Source organism: Zeus faber, assembly GCF_960531495.2.
Source record: "Zeus faber genome assembly, chromosome: 5".
Classification (NCBI taxonomy): Eukaryota; Metazoa; Chordata; class Actinopteri; order Zeiformes; family Zeidae; genus Zeus; species Zeus faber.
Window position 1 is genome coordinate 18,202,065 of NC_137192.1, and position 24,491 is coordinate 18,226,555.

Below are 24,491 nucleotides of genomic sequence, written 5' to 3' on the forward strand. Positions count from 1 at the left end.
CATTTCAGGGAATAAAATACACGGATGGATGGATAGAGGGAGAGAGAGGGAGATTTTTCGGTGTTTTTTTATTTATTTTTTCCTCTTTTCTCCGGTTCCTTTTGTCTCGCCCTCCTCCGCCTGCTGGACTTGGGTTCCATGACGTCATAATGTTGGCTCTCAGCGTGGAACCCGAGTCGCGCCCGGACAAAAACAACAGCGACGATCGCTTCTCAGTGCATTTTACACCCCCCCCCCCCCAAAAAAAAAATTTTATAAACAAACAAACATCCACAAGGCTTAACAGGAACGACCACACTGCGCGATTTAAACCATTCTACTGCCAACATGAGAATCGAGATGATCTGTTCTACCAGCTCCGCTGCTATTGATGGCAGCGATTGAGCCTCAAGTGATTTATTTCTGTTTATCCACATCAAACTGGCCGTAAAAACACTTATTTACCGTTCGTTGTCTTAATTGGCAATAATACAATAACCTAACGATTAGTTATTTCCATTTCAAAAGATATTAAAAAAAAAAAAAAAATGTCGGATAAACTAATATGAAGATTTTATTTTTTTATTGTTTTTATTGTTTTTCTATTTTCACCATTGATCGATCCAAACTCTCCAGATCGTGAAGTCGACGAGTCTTTGTTTTCAGGAAACGTGACGCCCTCCCCCTCCTGCTCTTGGGTTATTTGCAATGATTGTGTTTTACTGTCAAATGTCAACCTTTTTTTTTTTTTTTAAATCTCAGCCAACATGTGTTATGACCCACAAGATATACCTGACATTAATGACTATTTTGCTTTTCTTTTTAGAATTGTTGGGACAAGTTATCTCCAACAACTGATTGGCAGACTTGATCTGAAGAGACTTTCTAAAGGTGATTATTTTTTTTTCTCTCTTACCGTATTATATTTTATATATTGAGTAATAAAAGTGACTCCGTTTGGATTTTACCTTGACGTTTAAGAGTTAAATTGAAATTGCGGGTTTTTCTATTATTCCCATGAGCCTTAGTATAGAAGGTGCAGTACCATCATTTGCACAGTTAGTGTCACTAATCTGCCATTTGATAAATAGCTCACACCATGAAGTCTAATTGGTCCACATTACTTCTAATAGCACCAGAGAATTATTTTCAAACACAAAATTTCCTAAATTGTGAATAGTAGAGAGCAGAAATCTGACGGTTGCTGATAAACTCACCAGACCCACCACACACACACACACACACACACACACACACACACACACACACACACACACACACACACACACACACACACGGTCGGATTGTTTAAAAAAAAAAAAGAAAAAGATACACGAAAGCGGATGAGGCGGGTTTATCGTGAAGTGCCAGTCAAACTAACGCGCTGCTTTTCGTCACTCTCCCTCTTTGCCCCGCCCCCTCCCTCCCTCCCTCCCTCCCCCCCCCCCCCCCCAACTCCTCCTCCGGGGTGTGTGACGGCGGCTCCCCAACAGGTCCAGTGTGAACTGTGTGGCCGAGTATCTGCGCGTTACGACTGAGTGGCAAGATGACAGCGGAGTGGCTCCACCTGCCCCCGCCGTACCCCCCCGGCGTGGGCCCGCTGTGTGGTGCAGAGTTGGAGGCGTGGTATGAGGACCTGCAGGATATTCTGGGCTCCGATGCAGGTGGGGCAAAGCTGGCGCGCGCCCCCCAATGCACCGAGGTCAGTAGGTGGCAGAATGATGGATCTGAGGGTTGACTGGCATCTGCCGTTATTGTGCATGCTTTATTTTTTTTTTTAAGTTTTATTTATTACTACTTTTAAATTTTTTTAAAAATATATATATACGCACACGTTTGACTGCTTACTTTTGTGTGTGTGTGTGTGTGCGTGTGCGTGTGCGTGCAGGAATAATATAATTTATTAAAATAAGATAATAAATATGTATTTTTCTTCCTGACTGATCCTCATGTATTTCCATTGTCTTGCCCTCCCTCGCTGCTCCAGAAGGAACCAGAGTTTCTGGACGTTCTGGAGAGCTGCTCTCTGACGTGGCTGACGGACGGAGGTCAGCCGCGGGGTGAGGGTGTCCAGAGGGTGAGCGAGGCGATCCACACCCAGCCTCTGCATCACAGCTCCTCCTCCTCCTCCTCCTCCTCTTCGTCCTCCACCTCCTGCCAGAGTCCGGCCGTGGTGGAAGACAGGCGAGTGTCTGAGGCCAACGGCAAGAGAGGAGGAGCAGGAGGAGGAAGTGGTGACCTGCTGCCCCCGGAGTTCTTTGAGTTGCTGAGCGAGGGAGGAGTGGGAGTGGTGGATTCGAGCGGCGCGGTGGTCAGCGGCGGTTACCACCACCACCACCACCACAACAACCATCACCACCACCACCACGAGCAGCATCACCCGGCTAACGTCCACCCTGCGTCCCCTTCAGCCAGCGAGGAGGAGCTGCCCTGCGTGCCCGGCTCTCCGTCCTGCTCCTCCTCGGCGTCCCAGTCGCCGTCTCAGAACTGCTCCTCTCCCTCCTCGCCCGTCTCCTCTCCGTCCGTCTACCCGTCGCTCCGCCTGGGGAAACGCAAGCGGAGCGAGAGGGGCGCGGACCCCCTGGCGCCCTACCCCTCCTCCAGCCCGCGCTCGTCCTCGTCGCCCTCGGCCGCCAAGAAGAGCCGGAAGGAGCGGGAGCAGGAGAACGAGCGCAAGGTGCAGGAGCTGACGGAGCAGAACGAGCGTCTGAAGGCGGAGATCGAGCGGCTCGGCGAGGAGGTACAGCGAACACGCAGGGCGCTGATAGAGCGGCTGGTCAACACCAGGAAGTGAGCGCAGGTCTGAGTCGACGCGAGCGGTGGTGGGGTAAGGTATAACACGACGGCCATGAAATGCAATCTCTTGACACAAGGAGATAGAAACCAAAGCCCTGTTTTCCGTAATGAGGGGAAACAAAGGGGTTTATTCTTATTTTTTTTGTATTTTTTTAATTTTTTTTTGGAGACGGAAGAGCGAGATAAGGAGCGAATGATGAAAGTCACAGAGAAAGAGGCTGCAACGGCATTGCGGCAAATGTACAGAGAGAGCGGCAGAGAGAGGGAGGGAGGGAGGGAGGGGGGGAGGATCCATGCAATATTTCTGAGGAAGTTGATTGAAGGATGGATATGAATACAACGAATTGAGCTGGATTGAGCGTTGTGAAGCGCAGGTGTCTTGTAGGTGGAAAGGAAAGGAACACGATGTCGACGTGGAGGGAGCATTTCATGGTCGTCGTTTTCCCACCATCTTGCAATAAAATTGTAACTCATCCTTTTTAAGGGCTGCAATCTGGCTCAAAGAGATTACTTGTCCCCTTCTACATGGAGAGTTTAGGAGCTCAGGAAAAGTTAAATACGTAGTGTGACCGACGCAGTGTTTTTTTTGGAAGATAAATTTTCCTACTTTTTTACCGACCCTTGGCTTGTGCGTGTATTTGCATATTGCGAGTAGAACCCGGCTATACTTTCTATGCTGACCTTTTTCTATCCAAATTGGTGGCCCGAAATTCAATGTGTGAATTATTCTCGCTCGATTCACTATTTTTATAATATACCGTGTTATAATCAAGTATACTGTCAACTTGTACTGTAATCACTGATGCATATCCTTCCCATGATACTTGTATTACTGTAGCCACAAAATATTGTAAGCCTGTGCATGGCTTTTACTATCGAGTTATTTGTCACACATGTATTTTACCATAGCTTAGTTTGTAATAACTGTAATCTCCTATTTGCAATAAAAGTAAAAAATGAGAACATTTGAGTGTCATGTAATGCTTACTTTGGAATTTGTATGCCTATAAAGAAGAATGAACACTGACTTTGCTGATGAGAGGTTGTGTGTGTGTGGGGGGGGGGGGGACAGCAACAGAGAAAAAGGTGAATTTGTCTTGAATTCAAATTTATTTTCTTGGTCTGTAAAATTATATTTAGCAAAAGGCATAGGAACAATCACCAAGGGGTTGTATTAAAAAAAAAAATAATAAACCACAGCTTTTAAGTATGTAACACACCTTTCAACGCCAAAATCACACGCTGACTTTATCACATAGTAGAGGTATAAAATCAGTTTCTTTTGGTGGAGGGATTTCTCCAAATCCCTCCATTCGGTAGTGTATTCATTTTGCCTTCCTCTTTGTCTGTTTTTCATTTCCCCGTCGGCCTATCCAGCATTTCAATAGTCCTCAGTGCCAATACTACATTGTCTTAGATCCTGTCATGGCTTTGCCTTAAGCTAATACCCTCATCTGTCTCTTAGTGTACGTCTTGTTCCCTCGCTCCAGCCTCATTTCTAGTCTTCCCCTGCTCCCACTACCCTCCAAATTTTTTTTTTTTTGTTAACTATTTTGTCTTTCACTTTTTCTTGCCCTTCTGAGGTGCTGGCTCAGGTCTCTTCCCCTCTGCCAGAGCCAGTTGTTTCTTCAGGTCCAGCAGCACGGCCACCTCCGCTGTGATCTGCGCCTTCTCCGCTTTCTGTGCCTTGAGCACTCGCACCTTGTCTCCCTGAAGCACCGATATAATATAAAGTCAAATTTACCATTTCAATCAAAGCGGACATAACCAGACAGTCTTCCCACACATAGATATATTAAGAAGTTTGATATTATAGCGAATATCATTAATCGGAAAACATATCTTTGGAAGGTGCTTATTAATATGAGCTACGCAATTAGTAGAAATGTCGTAGATCTGCTAATCATAGATAATTCAACCGCTGAAGAAATGATTTCCATTCTTTGTTTAGAGCGGCAACCCCCTTTTTAAATTAAATAATTTGGGGGGAAAAAAAACAACAATTTGGGTCGGTTATAGATCGGCGGGGCGGCCTCTCACCTGGTCGGCGATGGCCTGCGTGAGCTGCTTTGCTCTTTCGGGGTCGGCTCCACTCGGTGCGGCCACGGGGGCTGGTGCTGCGGCGGCCTGAGCAGGCTTCTGGGATTGAGGAACAAAAAATAAAAATCAATTCGATCAAGTATGAAGGTTATCGTTTCCAAAATCTCGCGTATTTAATTTCACGTCGTGTGTTCAATTGAAAACAGTGTTAACGGACGGGCGGACGGAGGCAGGAAACACTGGAAATGTGAAAATGAAAACAAATGAATGTGTTGGATGAAGGACGAGTGTTAGTTTGGGTGTTTGGTTCACAGAAACATCTCAGCACTGAGGGTGAAATGTGGACACGTCACACAGCCTCGGATACCTTTTTATGAGGCGGCTCCTCCTCAGGCTGGAGAAGTTAAGGAGAAGAAGTACTTTTTATCCAATTAATAGATGTATGAACATTCTGAATATATATATGTATATATATAAATATTTTTTCACTTGATTTTAACACAGGAAAAGGTGTGAAGTCAACATTGTTATTCACAGAGACAGCCTGGCTGAGCTAACTTTATTCGCAGGGTTACGGACGCCCTTTGTATTATCCATTTCTATCTTAGCTTAATAATTCATAAACGGTTAACCTACACTTTTACAAGACCTGACTGAGCTGGAGCACAACACCATTACCCCTTATGAGCGTCACATACCTGCTGTCCACCAAATCTCTTCTTCAAAGCCACAATCTGATCGGCCTCCAGTTTCTGGAACAATGGACTGACCTGGGGACAGAAAAGATGCAATTATAAAAGATAATATAAAAAAAGATAAAATGAAAAAAAAAAAATTAAATTCACTTTTTAATATATATATATATTTATAATATTACACGCACGCATACATGCACGTACGCACACACGGGAATGTTAAAGAACCTTTCCAAATCTGTATCCAATATAATTGGAAAACTTGTATTGGATAAGTTATATTGGAAAACTTAGGAGCAAAGATGCTCAGCCTTATAAAGAACCCGGGGCTTATGCAATAAGCAGATAACTGTGTTTCACAGCCAATCTTCAATCAAGACTGAGATTATTACGACGACTGTTACACTTCTGTCAGGACTTGATCGTACCCGATCACTGGATGATTTAGAATAACTGAATAGCAATGTGAGCTTATAGAGAAACGTGTATGAAATATGTGTATGGAATATGAGTACGAGTATGGAATATGAGTATTGAATACGGTTATGGAATATGAGTATGGAATATGAGTATGGAATATGAATATGTGTATGGAATATGAATATGTGTATGGTATATTAGTATGAGTATGGAATATGAGTATGGAATATGAGTATGAGTATGTAATATGAGTATGGAATATGAGTATGAGTATGGAATATGAGTATGGAATATGAGTATGGAACATGAGAATGGAATAATAGTATGGAATATGAGTATGAGTATGGAATATTGGTATCGAACATGAGAATGGAACATGAGAATGGAATAAGAGTATGGAATATGGGTATGGAATATGAGTATGAGTATGGAATATGAGTATGGAATATGAGTATGGAATATGAGTATGGAATATGAGTATGGAATATGAATATGTGTATGGAATATGAATATGTGTATGGTATATTAGTATGAGTATGGAATATGAGTATGGAATATGAGTATGAGTATGGAATATGAGTATGGAATATGAGTATGGAACATGAGAATGGAACATGAGAATGGAATAATAGTATGGAATATGAGTATGAGTATGGAATATGGGTATCGAACATGAGAATGGAACATGAGAATGGAATAAGAGTATGGAATATGGGTATGGAATATGAGTATGAGTATGGAATATGAGTATGGAATATGGCACTTGCAGGCTGCTGGAGAATGGCGGAGCTCCGCTCCCGCAATTAGGCTCGAGGTGACAAGTGGCCTGAGGTAAATGTGTTGTGATGAGGCTGTGTGTGTGTGTGTGTGTGTGTGTTTGCTTGTGTATTCACACAACGGCACGCCGCGCGGTTGCACGTTCTTGTGTCACCCAGGTTAAAATTCATCATTTAGGTTGATTTTGCTTGTCGGGCTCCACTCACGTCGCCGATGCGGTGGCCGGCACTCAGGGCGCACACGAAGCTGCCCGAGCCTCGTAACATGGTGGTGACGCAAGAGCGAGGGGCGTTGAGCTGCTCCCGGATGGTTTCGCTGACCGTGGGCATGTAGGGCGACAGCATCACGGACAGGAGGCACGAGATGTTGACGGACACGCCCGTGACGGTGCCTGCACGCTGCCTGCCGGGGGGAGAGGGGAGGGAGGCGGGGCTTAAATTGCGTTTTCAATCCATTTTTACTCACCGTCGCACGCTGATGGGAAAGAGGGGTTTGAGTCACGGAGACCACCGCTGTGTAGAACAACTTTTGAGTTATTTACTAATTCCTTTAAAGTGTTAATCCAGGAGAGTGTCTGTGTTGGGTAAAGTTGTACTACAAGAACGAGACTTGTATTAGAAACTTGTCCTCGCTCGACGGTCAAGATTGATTTTATTTTATTTTTTTGGTGGCGTGGGTAATTTTTTATTCAACGGCGCTGTTCTTTTTTTATGAATATGGACAGTTGACCACGACACGCGATGTTGCTTTATCAAATTCACTGTGGCTTCCCTTCACTTCTTGCAGAGGCCATGTCTTTGTATTTTTGCTTTGGAAAAAGAGGACCCAGCCGCCAACAGTGGAAACGTTATATAGAAACACAAAGATAATGCAAACACTGTACATTGTACGGCTGTTTCATTTTTTTTTTTATGATTATTATTATTTTTTTTTATCAAATATGGGCTTTCTTCACAAAACAATCTTACGGACTACCACTTTAACCTTTTAAATTAAACTGTTTTCGGAATTTCTCCGCTTTATTCTACGAGCATGATGCCACGTCTCTCTCTATATGGGATGTGATGCCAGCAGCGTGAGCTACAGAAACTCAATCCATTTCGTGAATGAAAGGCGGCCGGAGGCGAGCCCACCTGTCTGCGTCTCCGCCCTTGATCTTCTTCCAGGGTTCGTTGACCTGAATGTACTGGTTGCCATGGCGAGAGATGTTGAGAATGTGCTTCAGCGCGTCACGGATTCTGGCAGAATATTTTAGGGGAGACAAGCTCATTGTGAGAAACTGACGGAAGATTAAAAATAAACGACGGGCGCTTAATTAAATCTCACATCTCATAATTATCAATTTCAGGATGAATTCATCCACGGTTCACAGAATAATTGTCTCATGTAATACAAAAAAAAACAAAAAAAAAAAACATTTCGCATTACAGGGAATCAAATAAAAGGAAAATATAAATTTTGACACTTCTTGTAACAATTAAGATGAGAATTTATTAATACCCGGAGGGAAACTCAGGGGCCATTTTAACTCAGTTTGAAAAAAATGATTCAAAAAATTCCAAATTTTGGTTGAATCCGATGAAAGGATGAATCCAATCCCGTTTAAAATGACGGAGCCTTGCCTCAGTGACTTTGAGTGGTTGTCTTACTTGACTTTGTCCAGGAGGTGGATGTACTGACGGAGCTCCCAGCCCACCTGGGCGAGGAGCCGCTTGTCCTCCTGCTGCAACTCCATCACGGGCACGCAGCCCTCAAAGAACTTACTGACAAACATCCCTGCTCTGGAGGACAGACACATGGGTGGAGGAGGAGGAGGAGGGTACACAGGAGGATAGAGAGGAACAGATAGCAAGAAGAGGAGAGAGGGGGAAGGGCTTGTTGCTTGACTCGCTAACCATTTATAAATTATGGATTTTCACACCAGATGTAACGTGGTATTCTACCGGCTGAAATGAGCTCATTGATATACGGCAGGAAGGTGGAGCTCACGGCTCCAACCACTTATCCACTGCAGTTTAGGCTGGAATGTGCCATTTTATCCTGAGACATCATCATATGACATCACATTACATCATATGCCATGGAGCGTTATACATGTTTTACACCCCTCACCCGCCCACAAAGACCAGAAGGGTAACAAATTAATATGTACATTACTACTATCTACAGTAATTCTAATCTATGGAGTGTAAGTTTACTATCCTGACATCAGTTCTGACGACACACTTCACTCCCCGCAGCCTCCGGTTGTATTTAATCACGTCCCAAATTGAGACTTGAGCGCTTCTTTACTTTTAAATTAGAGAGCTGACAAGGTTTACCCAGCCTACGCCGAGCCAATATTTCTCCCCCGAGGACCCGAAAAACAGTTGTTTTTTTTAAAGATTTCTGAATCGTTTGGTTACATGGACAGAATTGTGGCTGGAAACACGAACAGCCCAGAGATGTGGGAAGGCGGGCGCCGGGTGAAGGCGGCTGGTGCTACGGCGGCTCAGAGGGGTGTACGGAGGGGAGGACGGAGTTCTCTGTAGCTGCGTACTTTCCAACTCCACCACCTTAGGCGCGTTGCATTCTTCAAGATATTTTTGAGCTAATTAAGCATCAAAGTTGCTGCTCCAGACCAATTTTTGAGATCAAGGTATTCTGAGGAAAGGCTGCTAAGAAGAAATCTTTGATGCAGGATTTAACCCTGATCTTTTAAAAAAAATCATCCGAGGGTGGTTTAATTGAGGCTAAATTACACCATCCCAAAATAAATTGAGAAAATTGGGTTAAGCATCCTGTAACTGCTGCTGCCTTCATAGGGTTTCAGGGGAAGTCGGCAGATAACTGCCACGGATGGCAGCGCTGGCTCCCGCGCAAAGTTTCTGTTTTGAGGAGTTCCGAAAATGTAACGTGGACACGCCTCCCGTTCAAAGAGGAAAAAAAAGAGATAGAAATCTCGACAAGGAAACGCAAATTATCCCAGGAGTGCCGACCTATTGATGAAGTTGCCCAGGTTGTTGAGCAGCTCGGAGTTGTTCTTCAGAGCCATGTCGGCCCAGGAGAAGGCCGAGTCCTGTCCCTCTGGGCGCATGTAGAGCAGGTAGAAGCGCCAGACGTCGGAGGGGATGCCCGTGTCCTTCGCCATGTCGCCGAACACGCCGACGCCGCGGCTCTTTGAGAACTTGGTGTCTTCATAGTTCAGGTACTCTGCGTGGGGGGGGGGGGGGGGGGGGGGGGGGGGGAATACAGAGAGCGCAAGTCGACTCGGAGCACAATTTTGAACATTTCCTCGGCGTTGATGTGAACGTTCAGACGTGTTAAGTCTGGAGTGCCAGTGAAGTCACGAATCTCATACCTTTTTCTAAACCAATCCTCAGATCAATGTATAGACTAATATCTCAGCTGACCCTTTTCTAATCCACTCTTCCCAACAATGATGGTCCAACTATAGCCGAGCAGCTGTGGCTCTCTCTCTTGCTGTATTTTATTTTTATTGTTGCTGAGATAAATATTTGTCAGTAATTTGCAAAAGTAATGATATTAGAGGCTGACATCTCCGGATTTCACGCAGACACGAAAAACCTTTGTATGAATACGAGACAAAGAAAATGTAAATAATGGAGCTGTGAATACCTTGGACGGTGAACATTTTTTTACGTCAAATACACACTCGACTCCTGGACAAACCCCGATTCAACTTCTGCTCATTATTTAAAGATGTTTAAAGGAGAGCTCCTTTTTTCGTTGATTCAATGATGACAAGTGTCCGTGGATACAAGTACGCGTGTGACCCTCATCACAATTTAACCCCTTGAAGATTACAAAGACCACCTGTATTTGCTCCAGGTAGGAGCCAGCGTTCACATTACCAAAAAAGTTATCTTTGTTGTCGGCTCGGCAACATCAATGCATATGTAACACAGCTTTGCATCCGTAATTGCAAACACAAACTAGCTACACAAAGGGAGCCAATCATTGTAAAATATTAAAATCAAACTTCTATGGCAACGTCTTCAACAACATAGTCACCACTTTTAGTGTTGGTTACCCATAATGGATCTCCACTGTTACAGCTGGCAATTCTGGTCCTCAGAATGACATCAGAAGCACAATGCAGGCTTTTCTCTCGGCTCCCGTCTGAAATGTAATTGACCGTTCCAAATTTTCCTCTGTAGTTTAAATAATTTTATGGCTGACAACTCAATGTTTGCTTTGACTGACGAAGCAAGCTGGACTGACACAGCAATAGTAACGGAGGGGTTTCGGGGCTGAGCGAAGGGTCAATTATTATAGTGGTATTTAACTTTAAAAAAGCACTCATCACATCCATATTATCCCAAATAAATAAATGAAAAGAAATATGCAGTTACCAGTAGCTACGAGGTGATTGACCAGGGTGTAGTTGTCCTGTGCTCCCAGCAGGGAGCAGGGGAACACTACGCTGTGGAACGGCACATTGTCCTTGGCCATGAAATTGTACAGCTCCACCTGGTGGCGTAAACAGAGAACTGCTGGTGAGAGGGTGACATCATATTAGATCATGATGAGATCACCCGGTTCAAAGAGGACTTATCTAGTCTTCCCAACCCCCCCCCATCAATCTCTCTTTGTATTTGCACTGTGAATATAGGCCAACACTCAAAACACATGCACGGGCACGCACGCACACATGCACGCACGCACGCACGCACGCACGCACACACGCACACACGCACACACACACACACACACCAAACAGATCACAAGAGCTAAATCCTGAGGTTTTAGATGGAGATCAGTGAAGTCGGTGTGGCTGCAGTGGTAGCTTGGCAAACGTGTGAAGATGTGTTTTGTCCACTGGGCTGGTTTTCATTGCTTAATTACTCTGCACTTGCAGAGCATTTAAATGTAATTGACCTAATTGGTATTTAACACTTTTTCCACAATGCAGCTTTTGAGAACTGGTTGGAGGGAATACACTAAATTGTATATCTAATTGGATATAATTCAGTTGCGTTTGAAAAAATGCTCGGATATAAAAGGATGTGTATTTGTTTGTTGTTAAACAGATTTAAGCCCCGAGTTACGCAGAACAATGTGCGCAGCTGCCTTCTTACAAGATGACGCCATCACATGTTTGTTATTAGACCTTACTCAACTCTATCCACAGTATATTTCGGCACAAGCTATACTGATGAATTCAGGAATCGGTGCATCTAAAAACCAAGGGGATGTTAATAAAACGTTTTTTTTTGCGACACCAATTGTACGGTAGTGACTGGAACAGCGTCATGAAATGAACTATGCTCACGTGAGCCATGAATGGGTGTGTACCTGCTGTGGATTCTTCCACCACTTCTCCCACTGAGCTGTGTAGTTGGCGGTGATGGACAGGTAGCCGATGGGAGCGTCAAACCACACATAGAACACCTGCAGGGGAAAGAAACTGAGTCTGAGTGGCAGTCATCACCGTTCATATAGTTTTGGTTAATTGGATACTCAAACTAGGAATTAAAGCGAAGCGAATAGAAAGAATGCTGAGCAATGAGGAAAAACACATGGTAAATAAGCAAAAAACAGTCGTCTTCAAAAAAATAAAACGCAATACTTACAGTAGAGCTATTTATAGTTCCGAATGTATAATGGATTTTTGGATGAAAATGCAGCGAGCTGAATGCTGAAAATGCTAATTATGAGGAAGACTTTTCTTACAGGGTACTTTATTCATTTTCACAGAAATGAGGCAACCGTTATACCCTGTGCAAACGTTATAATGCTGTGTGTGTGTGTGTGTTTGTGTGTGAGTGTGTGTGTGAGTGTGTTTGTGTGTGTGTGTGTGTGGGGGGGGCGGGGGGGGGCATCCATTTGCCCCACTGTCAATCTCTTTAAAAGCCATGGGAACGTAGCTTTTCAGAGAACACGCTTTGCCCAGGAGGAAGCGCTGAAACGCCAGTTTGAGTGCAACAATTTAATGAATAGATTTCAAATGTAAGGGGGGGGAGAAAAAAAAAAAAGCAAAAACACTCACTATTCACCTTTTGGGAAAAAAATATATGTGGCAACATCTGGCCTAAAATAAGCCACAGTGGTGTGGGATTATATTATGGGGTTCTAAAAGCATGATTCCAGACCTTTCCTTCAAAGCCGGGGTGAGGCACCGGCGTCCCCCACTTCAAATCCCTGGTGATGCAGCGGGGCTTGAGGCCGTCCCTCAGCCACGAGCGTGTTATCTGCTTGGCGTTTGCCGTCCAGTCTCCGGCGGTGGTGGACTTCTCCAACCACTGCTCCAGCTGACACTCCAACTGGGGAAGAGAGGAGCACGGATGAAAGTGAGAGGGAAAGAGTGGGTTCGAAGGGAGAGAGAGAGAGAGAGAGAGAGAGAGAGAGAGAGAGAGAGAGAGAAAACAAAATTTAACACAAACACAAAATCAGAGCAGCAAATAGCCAATTCAATCTCTGAGCCCGGCACTTTACTCTTGTTAATTCTAAAATTCCCTTTAAAACAGCGACAAAATTGAACTTAAAACTGGAGTAGGGTCAACTTGTACCTTGGGCAAGTCCAGGAAGAGATGTTTGGAAGAACGGATGACAGGAGTCTGCCCACAGACTTTGCACTGGGGATTCTGGGTGGAACCAGGGTTGAAAAAAAAAACCAAAAAAACGACTGGTGAGCCCACGACAAGCGGAAATGACGTCTTCGTTATTGTCTTAATAATGGCCGATTAAAGAAGCTGCCATTATCGGGTTCCTTATCACGCTCCTCCTCCATCTCCCCAATATTATTTTATATTCACAACTCTTTCGACGTGCATTCCAAAGCCACCTTGAGCTCCACGGCGTTGATGAGCCGCCCACACTTGTCACACTGATCCCCCCGGGCCTCGGGGTAGCTGCAGTGGGGGCAGACGCCCTCCACGAAGCGGTCAGCCAGGAACCGCTGGCAGCTCTCGCAGCGTAGCTGCTCCACCGTGTCCTCCACCAGGAAACCACGCTCGTGGAGACGCCAAAATATATTCTGGGCTATCCTGCATGGATGGAAGGAGGGGAGCGAGGGGAGCAGAGTCTTCGGTTTCAATGTTTACTGGCCGAAGGGGTTTTTTTTTTTGAAAATGACGGGTCCCACGGCCAAGTGACACATTTCAACTTCTGTCCAGGGCCTTGGGCTTTGTTACAGGTTTAGAAGTTTAACTGTAGCTCTGCTCAAGTTAGTTAGTGTGTCGACCAGTACAGCTTCCTTGGAGCTATACATAAAGTACCGTAGGAGCTATTTATCAGTTCTATATTAACCAGCATTATTTAGAATTGTTATCTAATTTTTGGCTCATTTCACTCATGCTAGTTTGAATGTTGCTCCCTCTGCATCACCTCCGTATGGTTTACCTTTTCAGATGTCATTGGGTTTGCTATAATGAGCCCAATCTTTTTTGGAGTACTTTGTGGGTGTGTCATCTAGGGAGCCACACATTCTTAAAAATGAATAGTACGACACAAATTCATCGCCGAACTACACTTTGAGGAATGTTAAAATTTAACCTTTTGTCACGTGGGCCTTTTTTTAGCTTTTCATTTCTAAATTCAAAAACAACATACTTTCAAATGCTGGCTTTTAACAGAACTTGCGACAAATCAAGTCAAGTATAAGGTTCAATGGTAGGCTTTTGGCTTCATAACATCAGAAATGTTGACTCTGAGGCAGAAGAACTCGACCAATTTCGACAAAAAGAAGTATATGGATAAATATAAATCAGTGAAAAGTAATGTAATTATATTAAGACTATTTAATGACTTTCAAGGCCTAACATTCGTAAAACTGAATTTAAGACATTTTAAGACATTTTAAAGGACCAATGATTCCCTCCTAAATAGTCCGACTACCATTGTGTTCTGTGCCTCCACTTACTCGGTCTGTTTCTCGGTGGTGGTTCTTCCAAAGAAGTCGAAGTCTATCTGGAACCACTTGTAGATGCTGGCGTGCACAGTGTGGTACTTGTCGCAGATCTGCTGCGGCGTCAGCCCCTCTTCCCGCGCCTTGTTCTCAGTGGCTGTGCCGTACTCGTCCGTGCCGCACACAAACAACACGTTCCAGTCGCGCAGGCGGCCGTACCTGGGAGAGGGAGGGGAGGAAGGAAGGAGTGAAGGGAGAGGAAGAAGATGAGGGGAGGATATAATTAACCCCAGGAGGGATACTTAAGCACCAGCAACTCCAATCTGCTCGCAGGAATGGGATGAAATTGTCAGAACTGATGAGGTAATAACATTTATTTTTGTCCGCTATTGGTGATGAATTAGTTTAAGTGGGTATGAATATGTAAATGTGTTTGTACATCATATAATTATGCATGTATACTAATATTTTGTTAATTGGATGTATTTCGTAAGTCTATGCAGGCCTGCAGAATAAACCTCATTAAAAAAAAAAATAAAGGCGAGTGAGAAACAAACCAAACACATTGGAAAACAGATTTCAAAGCCTACCTGGCGAAGACATCAGCGCTGAGGACGCAGCCGATGATGTTTCCGAGGTGAGGGACGTTGTTGACATAGGGCAGGGCGCTCGTCAGCAGGATGTTACGCTTTCCCTCTTGAGGCAGGCTGAACGAAGAAGAAACACTTTTACTCTTGATGTAAACGGTCAATCCTTCACCTCTCTTTTCACCACCTCTGTCTATATTTTCTATATTTTATGTGAAACAGCTGCATTCATTGTACTCCATGACATAAAAAAAGTAAAATCTTTTACACCCATTACTTTACACTACATTACATTTAGCAGACGCTTTTATCCAAAGCGACTTACAATTATTCAAACACCGACGGACGCAGCCATCAGGAGCAATTAGGGGTTAAGTGTCTTGCTCAAGGACACTACAGCATGCTAGCAGGAGGAGCCTGGGATCAAACCAGCAACCTTTAGATTACTAGATGACCAGCTCTACCTCCTGAGCTACCATCCCCCAATTGAAACTACACTGAGGGGACAAATTCACAAAGGGATTGCGCAGCTTTTGCGCCCGTTACACGGGCACAAAGAACAGAACAAGCAAGCTTCTGATTTACAGAGCCCCCGCAAACAGGGAAATGCAGCGCAGACTGCGCTGCCACAAAAAGCATCTCAGTGCACTGGTGCTATTTGTTCGTATTTAAATGAGGTATTATTCATGCATTTGCTGCAAAATTGTCCCCTTTCTATGCAAATTAGCTTCATTGCAAATAGCGTCCAATTCAAAAACACTGGCGCTAATAGCCGCACGTAGTTTGCGTGAAAATATCACCGTCCGCAGAGAGCCGGTGGTAACTGTGCGAGACCAAAGAAAAGAGAAAAAAAGGCAGCGCTGCGTGACCGTCTTCAGAGCGCTGCCAAGGATTTCCTTACAAATTGTAGTTTGTCATTAAACACTTAAAATCAAAATAACTACTGTCCGACAATTATTTTATGTTTTATATTTATTTAAGACTGATAATTAGTGCAATGATAAGTAGCGCAATGTCTTTTTTTGAATAGGTAGCGGGCGCAATTGATACGCAATACATGGTACATTAGCAGCTGCAATCCATATCTTTAAGAATTTGCCTCCAACAGTTTATAAGGTCTAAAAGAAACATAGAAAAAAATCGGAATAATAATGGATTGGTAACAACAATTTCGCAGACAGCGTAAACAAAACTCAAAAACAATTTTAAAAAGGTGTACTTCACACAATCTCACATCCTACGGGCAGAGGCAATATCCAGAGAAACCAAATCAGTTAAATTCCCAAAACAGCACATGCTTACATGGGGTGTTGTCTCTCCGTGGCCACTGGGCTGTTTTCCAGCTGTTTACTCCAGGTCTGAACAGCCGACTCCATCTCCTCTTCAGAGACCACACGCTCCCCTTCCTCACCCTGTAGACACCAAAAACAAAAAGTAATGAGTTGTTACCTTCCCATTAAAATGAACGGAACAGAAATTGCATAGTTTGGTCTGTAGAGTTGGTCATTAAATGCTGAAAAGTCGCTGCAATTTTGCTAATCGCAAGCTGTTGAACCTGCACAAAATCCTAATTTCCCGAAGGGCCTGTTCAAAATAAGATGAATTCATCAAGAATATTTTGCCGCCTTCAGAGTTTTCATGTGCTTGTATCTTTTTTTAAGAATGTGCTTTCCATTCATGCGGGGCTAACAAATGACACATGTAAAGAGCAGTACTCGTAATGCGCCCAAATGGCCCAAAAAATTCAAACAGCAGTATGAAGCAGCCGATGACTAACAAGGCACGCTGACTTGATAGAAGCCCCGCATAGACATTTGGAGACACGTTCTATAAATAAACACAATCACCCCATCAGACCTTGTACCCCTGACCTTTTGACCTCAACATTTAACCCCTAACCACATAGCAACTTGAGCTGAGGAACTATCCTGAAATTCCACTAATGACTCCACACGAAAAAAAGAGAATGAAAAGGATGGAGAAATAATGATGTAATCTCTATATACTGCATGTTCTATAGCCTAACAGGGATTTTCATTTCACTTCCATGGAGCTTTGTTAAGTCTCGCCCTGAGACACAACCTTCTTAACAAGATAGCCCTACTCACAGTCAGACTCAGAGCTCAGTTGCATTCAACTCTTACTTCCTTTTTTATGGTGTTACATTTTCTCCCCATTTATGCAAACAAAAAAAACCCCAAAAAAAAAAAAAAAGACTTTATTTAAAAAGGTCCTGCGTAGGCCAAACGTGTAAAGATACAGGATGCATCTATTATGATTCAAATATTATTACTAGAAACCTGGTATTCAAAGTATATAGACGGCATCATTTTAAATGATTGAATCTTGAAAATGAGCGGAGGATTTGCCGGCTACCTCTGTGGGACTGCCGCTGAACGGCTGCGTGTCTCTGCGCTGACTCGAATGTGGAACGGGCTGCCTCTGCATGAAGCTCTTGAGGCCCTGCAGGCCGTTCCCCTGCAGAACCTTCTGAGCCGCACCCTGGCACGGCTTCAGACCCACAACGCGGTCAAACCAGGCCTGCACCGACTGTAGCTCACCTGGACCAGCGACAGGAGAGGGCCAAGCAGGGTTATAGAGGGGGAACATTTTAAAATTAAAATAAATAAATAGGAAAATAATACTGATTCTGGAATTATAAACAATTATTTATTGTGAATGTTAAAACTTATATAAACTTATATAATGTAAACAAAAATATCAATTCAGGAGTCTTTGTGATGATTGAAAAAAATGTCAATAACAAAAATGCAATAGCCAATTGAATCCTTTTTTCTCTCATTGATAATGAATTAACATTTATTTTAGCCCCAGTTCCTCCAATATGATGGTACTCACCAAAAGCTAGATGAGAGTCTGATAAGACCGGGTACAGAGCGCCCCATAGTACAACATCTACAACTGATACCTCCTCCTAAAACACATAGTACATATCAGTTAATTCATACCTTTATTGTTTTGATTTCAACACATTTATCACTTTTATAACAATCAATATTTAATATCCTGCCTGAGGCTCCCTCCTCATATTCAACTGTGTGTATCAGGTCCTGTTCAATACAATACAATGTGGTGTTTTTCATCTCCCCCACTCCTTGCCGGTGATGGCACTTCAAGAAAAACAATATTCTATAATTAAACACTTGCATTTTTCGAGCTGTTCCTTCTGGCCATGCAATTAACCAAGTGATTCCACAAAACATGAAATTTAGAAATTGTTACTAGCTAGACGATGCCACTGCAACTTGAGCACCAGAAGGGAGAAGTGAGTACTCAGCGAGATAGAGCCTTAGCTCAGCATTACTGGTTGTGAAAAAAAAGTGGATAACATGTTGCCAAAGGGCCCCTAACAGGAACAAAATGCTGAGTTAATTTTATATTTCTAAAAAAAAAAATGCATTATGAACTCTTTGCTTAAGGAGTGCATGCTTTACAGCTCGCAGTGCTGGTAGGTGTAGCATGTCTTCTGCATTGTATTTACTGTATATCTGTCTATAGTATATGTTTACAGTGTGTGCAAACACACAGTACACAAATGTGTGCAGGTGTTGCTTTACCGCAGTTAAATACGGTGTCGTTCTCTTGCTCAAACATTGGTCCAAGTAGTTAAGCGGCCCCTGAAGGGCCTTGGACGCCTCCGCTCCTTTTCCTTGCAACACTGCCATGTGCAGCGCATGGAGCAGTGCAGGCTGGGAAAACAAGATGCAAAAAAGACGAATGAAAATTTGTCAAATGTTTTCAGTTCAAACAACAACCCTTAAAGAATAAGAAAGCAGTTATGCTTTAATAATGCTTTTATAGGACGTCTTTCTTCATCGTCAACAGTATGATAGATCTTACCTGAAGTTCTGTGGACTCCCATTCAAGCCACTGATTCCAGAGGTCATTGCTTTTCTGTCCACTTGCTTCAAACAAGTATCTGAATTATTAAATGAGAGGGACACAATATATACGTTTATGGAAGGACACAAAATATTAAGAGTGATTACCTCATCCACCCCGAAGCTGACAGAACCTGTTCAACGTAGCTTGACCTGATTATAAATATTTCCTGGTTTGTGAAAACCAGATAACCCTGAGCTAGAACACAAACCTATCCTGTAAGGGTTCTGTTAAATGAACACAGCACTTATTTTAACCTGGAAAACTCAAAGGGACCCCCAGGAAATGGTCTCTACTAGGGGTGTCACGATTCTCCAAATCCATGATTTTTTTCCCCCAGCACTGACGGCTACACCATTGTTAGACTATCAAGTCTTGGTTTGTGAAGAGAAACAATAAGTAACTTTTATTTGAATATTAAAAATTATAAATAATAACAAAAATGTGAAAATATTGAAACAACACACCTAAACAGTTAAGAGCTTTAACAAAACTAGAGTCTTGAATAAAAAACATTAAGTTCTCACGGCCCGGCAGCAAATGCCCAATGGCCGGGCACGGTCTGCGAGCCGGTGGTTGGGAAACTCTGCAATAGAGGACATTCCGTCGGTGATGTCGGATTTATTTCCCACTTTTATCGCCCCAAATGTGGAATTACTGGACATTCTGGTCAAAGGGGCACTCTCCCTTGTACACACATTGAAACGCTGGAGGAGAGGGAGATGCCGACGCGGACTTCGCACACCGTTACCGGGAATATTTCTCTCTGATGTGGGTTCACTCCGCAAAACAAAATGGATGAACTTTTATTGAACTTTATTGTTATTCGTTTTGTATTACTTGAATTGTATTCAAATTTTGTTCCTGCAGCCCGAGTGCCAGGCGGGCGATTGCAGTGCGCATTGAGGGATGCGTCGCAGCGGACCCTTCCGCGGAGTCGACCGCAGCTCTCCCAACTTCTAACCAAATTTCATTCAAGTCGGTTCGGAGCTGACATCCCCCAGCGCACACTGCATTTGTTTACCAGCGGATCTTGACCGCCCCAATATGGAGCGACCATGTCAGACAATATTACCCACAAAAATACAGGGAGAACCGCAAACCCGAGGGTGATTTCGAAGTTGATGATCGAACGCTCATTTCGATCGATTTTCAAATCGGAATTGTGACAACCCTAGTCTCTACATCCACAACCTTTCTTCGTAGAGAAGAACAGTACAAGTAGTGGATACTGTATATACTGTATGTATGAACTTTCTCCACTCAAGTGTGTTATGGGAATGAATGAGAATACCCTACCATGTGTATAATGGAGGTTCTACACACTCATACTACATTGTCAATAGTTTGAACTTGTCGGTTGGAAATGACTACTGACTGGCAGATGGCATTTGAGCTGAAGAGATGCACTCCACTAGGCAGGAGCAGGACTGGCAGGGTTGGACGGCTGAGGAAGGGCACCACTCTCTCTGGGACAAAAGACACAAACAAACACAAACTTTTATACATTGATGAGACCTCGGAAAATTCCACAGCAAAGTGGACTGTTGCTAAGATTAACCCATGCTGATCTTTGGTGGAATCCGAATGATTACTAAACAAGTCATGGAGGTTTATGAGCTATATTGAGCTTTATTATATATACCATACCTTTACCAAAATCAAAAATAAATAAATAAAAGGAATTGCAATCATGTAAGAAGATGTTCCACTTATTTTACATTTGAAAAAAAGATTGCACTTTAAAGAAGAACCCAAGAATGTTAGACCTCCTAAAGACTACAAGAGTAAATCTCACATAATTATCTATACAAATTTGGATCGCGCACTGAAATTGAATATTATTCTCGTAAAGATGCGGCAAAATTCGACAAAGAGAGGTCAGTGTAAAGTTCGCATCTCTGAGTTTATCCTTATCTGGAACAAATAAGACTGAGGATGATGAAGTCACGAGAGGATTTTGATAATCCATCAATTTAATTTATGCCTTTATTTTTCTGGAAATGTAAAGTCTCTCTGCATTCTGATGGTTGGTTGTGGCCTCATGCCAGATGGCATGTGGCTGCAGCAGAACCGGTTATCTGTCTCCAAATGATCCAACACAAGCAACAAGAACAAACAGCTGAGACTTGGATGGAAATGGAAGCCTCTCCCACGGGTCTGACATGATCAGAATATCTGCCCAGTCTCAGAGGAATTTTACGACGACAGTATTATCATGTTACCAGAACGAAATTACTTAACCCATAAGAAGGGGCAAATCCTAAAGTAACTGCACTTCCATTCATTTAAATGCTTGCCAAGAACTTACTCCATATACCCAGACAATGGGTCATGGGGGTAAACTCCCATCACTTCTGGTAGTCCACCATAAACAAAACTGACTGAATAACTGTGAACAAACTATGGCACTAGAAGCGGACAGCCAAAGCACTGATGTACAGCTGCAGCCTTCTAGTTAGTTCTCAAGGCCTCATTCTGTAAATACAGATAGAACGTGATGGTGTCAGACAGCTGTCAGTGGAACATGTCACTAAACATGTTGAGACTGTACAACTAATATGTCACCAAACATGTTAAGCCTGTACATGTCAATAAACATGTTAAGACTGTAGATGTCACTAAACATGTTAAGACTGTACAACTAACATGTCACCAAACATGTTAAGCCTGTACATGTCAATAAACATGTTAGGACTGTAGATGTCACTAAACAAGACTGTACAACTAACATGTCACTGAACATGTTAAGACTGTACAACTAGCATGTCACTGAACATGTTAAGACTGTACAACTAACACGTCACTGAACATGTTAAGACCATACAACTAGCATGTCACTGAAAATGTTAAGACTGTACAACTAGCATGTCACTAAACATGTTAAGACTGTACAACTAGCATGTCACTGAACATGTTAAGACTGTACAACTAACATGTCACTAAACATGTTAAGACTGTACAACTAGCATGTCACTAAACATGTTAAGACTGTACAACTAACATGTCACTGAACATGTTAAGACTGTACAACTAGCATGTCACTAAACATGTTAAGACCGTACAACTAACATGTCACTGAACATGTTAAGACTGTACAACTAGCATGTCACAGAACATGTTAAGACCGTACAACTAACATGTCACTGAACATGTTAAGACTGTACAACTAACATGTCACTGAACATGTTAGGACCGTACAACTAACATGTCACTGAACATGTTAAGACTGTACAACTAGCATGTCACTGAACATGTTAAGACTGTACAACTAACATGTCACTGAACATGTTAAGACTGTACAACTAGCATGTCACTGAACATGTTAAGACCGTACAACTAACATGTCACTGAACATGTTAAGACTGTACAACTAGCATGTCACTGAACATGTTAAGACTGTACAACTAGCATGTCACTAAACATGTTAAGACCGTACAACTAACATGTCACTGAACATGTTAAGACTGTACAACTAGCATGTCACTGAACATGTTAAGACTGTACAACTAACATGTCACTGAACATGTTAAGACTGTACAACTAACATGTCACTGAACATGTCAAGACTGCAAACTCCTTTGGCTTGACCTGGTTCAGACAAGGGGAGGTTAAAACACTCATCCTTTGCAATAACAAAATATTATATTGTTATTACCATTTAATGTTATGGTACAGAGGATTATTGTCGATTGTTAATTTTTAGGATTATTGTATATTGCCATTTTTTGGCTGTATTCTGAAGTTTGTGGCACATTTTTATATTTTTATTCATATGACTTTATTATTGCCCATTGTTCTCATGTGTAGTGCTGGATGAATGAAGTATCTCGCTAACTAACCGACATTTCCTTCATCAGGTAACGTGCGTTACAGCTTTTGTTTTCAGCCAAATACCGCAGAGCAAACTAACTCGACGAGCCAGCGTGTGCTCATCCACCAAAACATTAGATGTCATTTATTTACCTTCGTGGCTGACACACTGGACGTCACATCGCACTCCAGTCAGTTCCACGGCAGCTAACACCTTCAGGCAGTGCGGGTTGCCTTCGCTTACATACAGTTTCATCGGGTCGGCGAAGTGAGGTCTTCTCCACAGGTTTCAAACGGAACGACGTGCGTTAAGGCTGAAAACAGGGTGTGAGAGATATTTATATAACAACAGACGACTGACAGGACTCCAAACTTCGTCGGCGTGTGCCGTTTCCATGCGCTGATGCAAGCGCTGTTCTACCGGACGGCAATGGCGGACAGTGTAGTTTCCCCGCCGGTCTCGGCGTCGTTGGGCGACATGTTAAGTACGCACGCAAAGGACTACAACTCCCAGGGCTGTACTTGCTGCGTCACCGGCGAGTGGCGAAGAGCGGGCTTGATTTATTTTACAGTGTGGGGACGACGGGCGGGGTCGATTTCGCTCGCGTCTCTATTAAAACGTAAAAAGGTTTTTATTTATTTTTTTTACTTTTGAGTTTTTTGTTTTTTTTTGTTGTTGGTTCAATATGAAATCGTATTGGATTTTTTTTTTTTAAACCAATCTGGAGGAAAATAAAACATAAAACATAAGGTACAGGAAAAAAATATATAAGTAAAAAAAAGAAGAGAAAAGAAAATGCCCAATCAAAATATATGTATATATGTTGATTATGTGACAGAGTATATAATTTATGGTCATAAGCAGTGAATAATACTAATGTACAGTGGGCAGCGTATGGTGCAATGATAAATATGAATATGATCATATAAATGATCTGCTTCACATATTGATGTACACATTAACTTGTGCAGACGTGTAACTATTCACCGCTCATGGGTGATTGTATTTTTCTTTCTTGCGTGTGAAGTGTTGACATGGATTTTTAATATCCGTTCAATCTCAATCATGTGACCCAACCCCGAGCACTGAGCGTCCGCCGTCCCGGAGCCGCGCGGTCCCACAGCAACCGCGGCTGAGGCTGAGGCTGGGGCTGTCGCTCCTGTCGTCGCTCTGCAAGGCGCCACGGCAAGCTGATGCGGGGGTGAGTTTGCTCTCCATCCTCTCCGTTCTGCGGTACTTTTTATTTGGTTTCTTTTTCGTTGTATTTATTTGTCCGTTTGTTTTCGGAACCCGCATTTCGATTTCCTATCTCTCTCACAATTCGTTTGATTTGATATTCTCTGGGTGATAAAAACGATGCTCTGTCCTCTTCCATGACATCCGTTCCTGTTTCGAATGCAAGTTCTTAATATATATATATATATATATATATATATATATATATATATATATATATATATATAGCTCCAAACTATTTATATAGTTTTATTTTTCAAAGTTTCTAAGTTTTGTTTAGTTTTTCTGGAAAATGTCTAGATTATAGTTCGATAAATGGTTTGAAGACCGATTAAAGTTGCGCAGAAGAGGCTGCAACTGCTGCATTAACGTGAGCGGCAGGAATAATATTATTT

General features: G+C 42.8%; 2 protein-coding genes across 4 annotated transcripts in view; one reads left to right on the forward strand and one right to left on the reverse strand.

The window, feature by feature from the left end:
- Window positions 1-3,730, forward strand: part of ddit3 (DNA-damage-inducible transcript 3) — a 4,399-nt gene extending 669 nt beyond the window's left edge. Inside the window, exons 2-4 of one of the 2 annotated variants that reach the window (XM_080000549.1) lie at window positions 806-870; window positions 1,473-1,681; window positions 1,967-3,730. In XM_080000549.1, the coding sequence (XP_079856675.1) occupies window positions 1,526-1,681; window positions 1,967-2,773 (963 nt within the window). In that variant the 5' untranslated portion in view covers window positions 806-870; window positions 1,473-1,525 and the 3' untranslated portion in view covers window positions 2,774-3,730. The remainder of the gene's footprint in view (window positions 1-805; window positions 871-1,472; window positions 1,682-1,966) is intronic. The other variant, XM_080000550.1, reaches the window with a different exon arrangement.
- Window positions 3,731-3,872: 142 nt separating this feature from the next.
- Window positions 3,873-23,249, reverse strand: mars1 (methionyl-tRNA synthetase 1). Of its 2 annotated transcripts, XM_080000544.1 has the most exons (22): window positions 23,013-23,249; window positions 20,425-20,515; window positions 19,005-19,083; window positions 18,722-18,853; window positions 18,003-18,078; window positions 17,520-17,704; window positions 16,446-16,555; window positions 15,147-15,263; window positions 14,572-14,775; window positions 13,495-13,696; window positions 13,220-13,294; window positions 12,803-12,973; window positions 12,006-12,101; window positions 11,063-11,180; window positions 9,686-9,899; window positions 8,357-8,488; window positions 7,841-7,945; window positions 6,914-7,109; window positions 5,514-5,585; window positions 5,183-5,209; window positions 4,816-4,914; window positions 3,873-4,485 (listed from the first exon to the last, which is right to left on the reverse strand). In XM_080000544.1, exons 1-22 carry the CDS (start codon window positions 23,113-23,115, stop codon window positions 4,336-4,338), a joined length of 2,754 nt encoding a protein of 917 aa, XP_079856670.1. In that variant the 5' UTR covers window positions 23,116-23,249; the 3' UTR covers window positions 3,873-4,335. The 2 variants fall into 2 exon arrangements, with proteins under 2 accessions (XP_079856670.1, XP_079856671.1); XM_080000545.1 differs by lacking the exon at window positions 5,183-5,209.
- Between the last annotated feature and the right edge of the window lie 1,242 nt (window positions 23,250-24,491).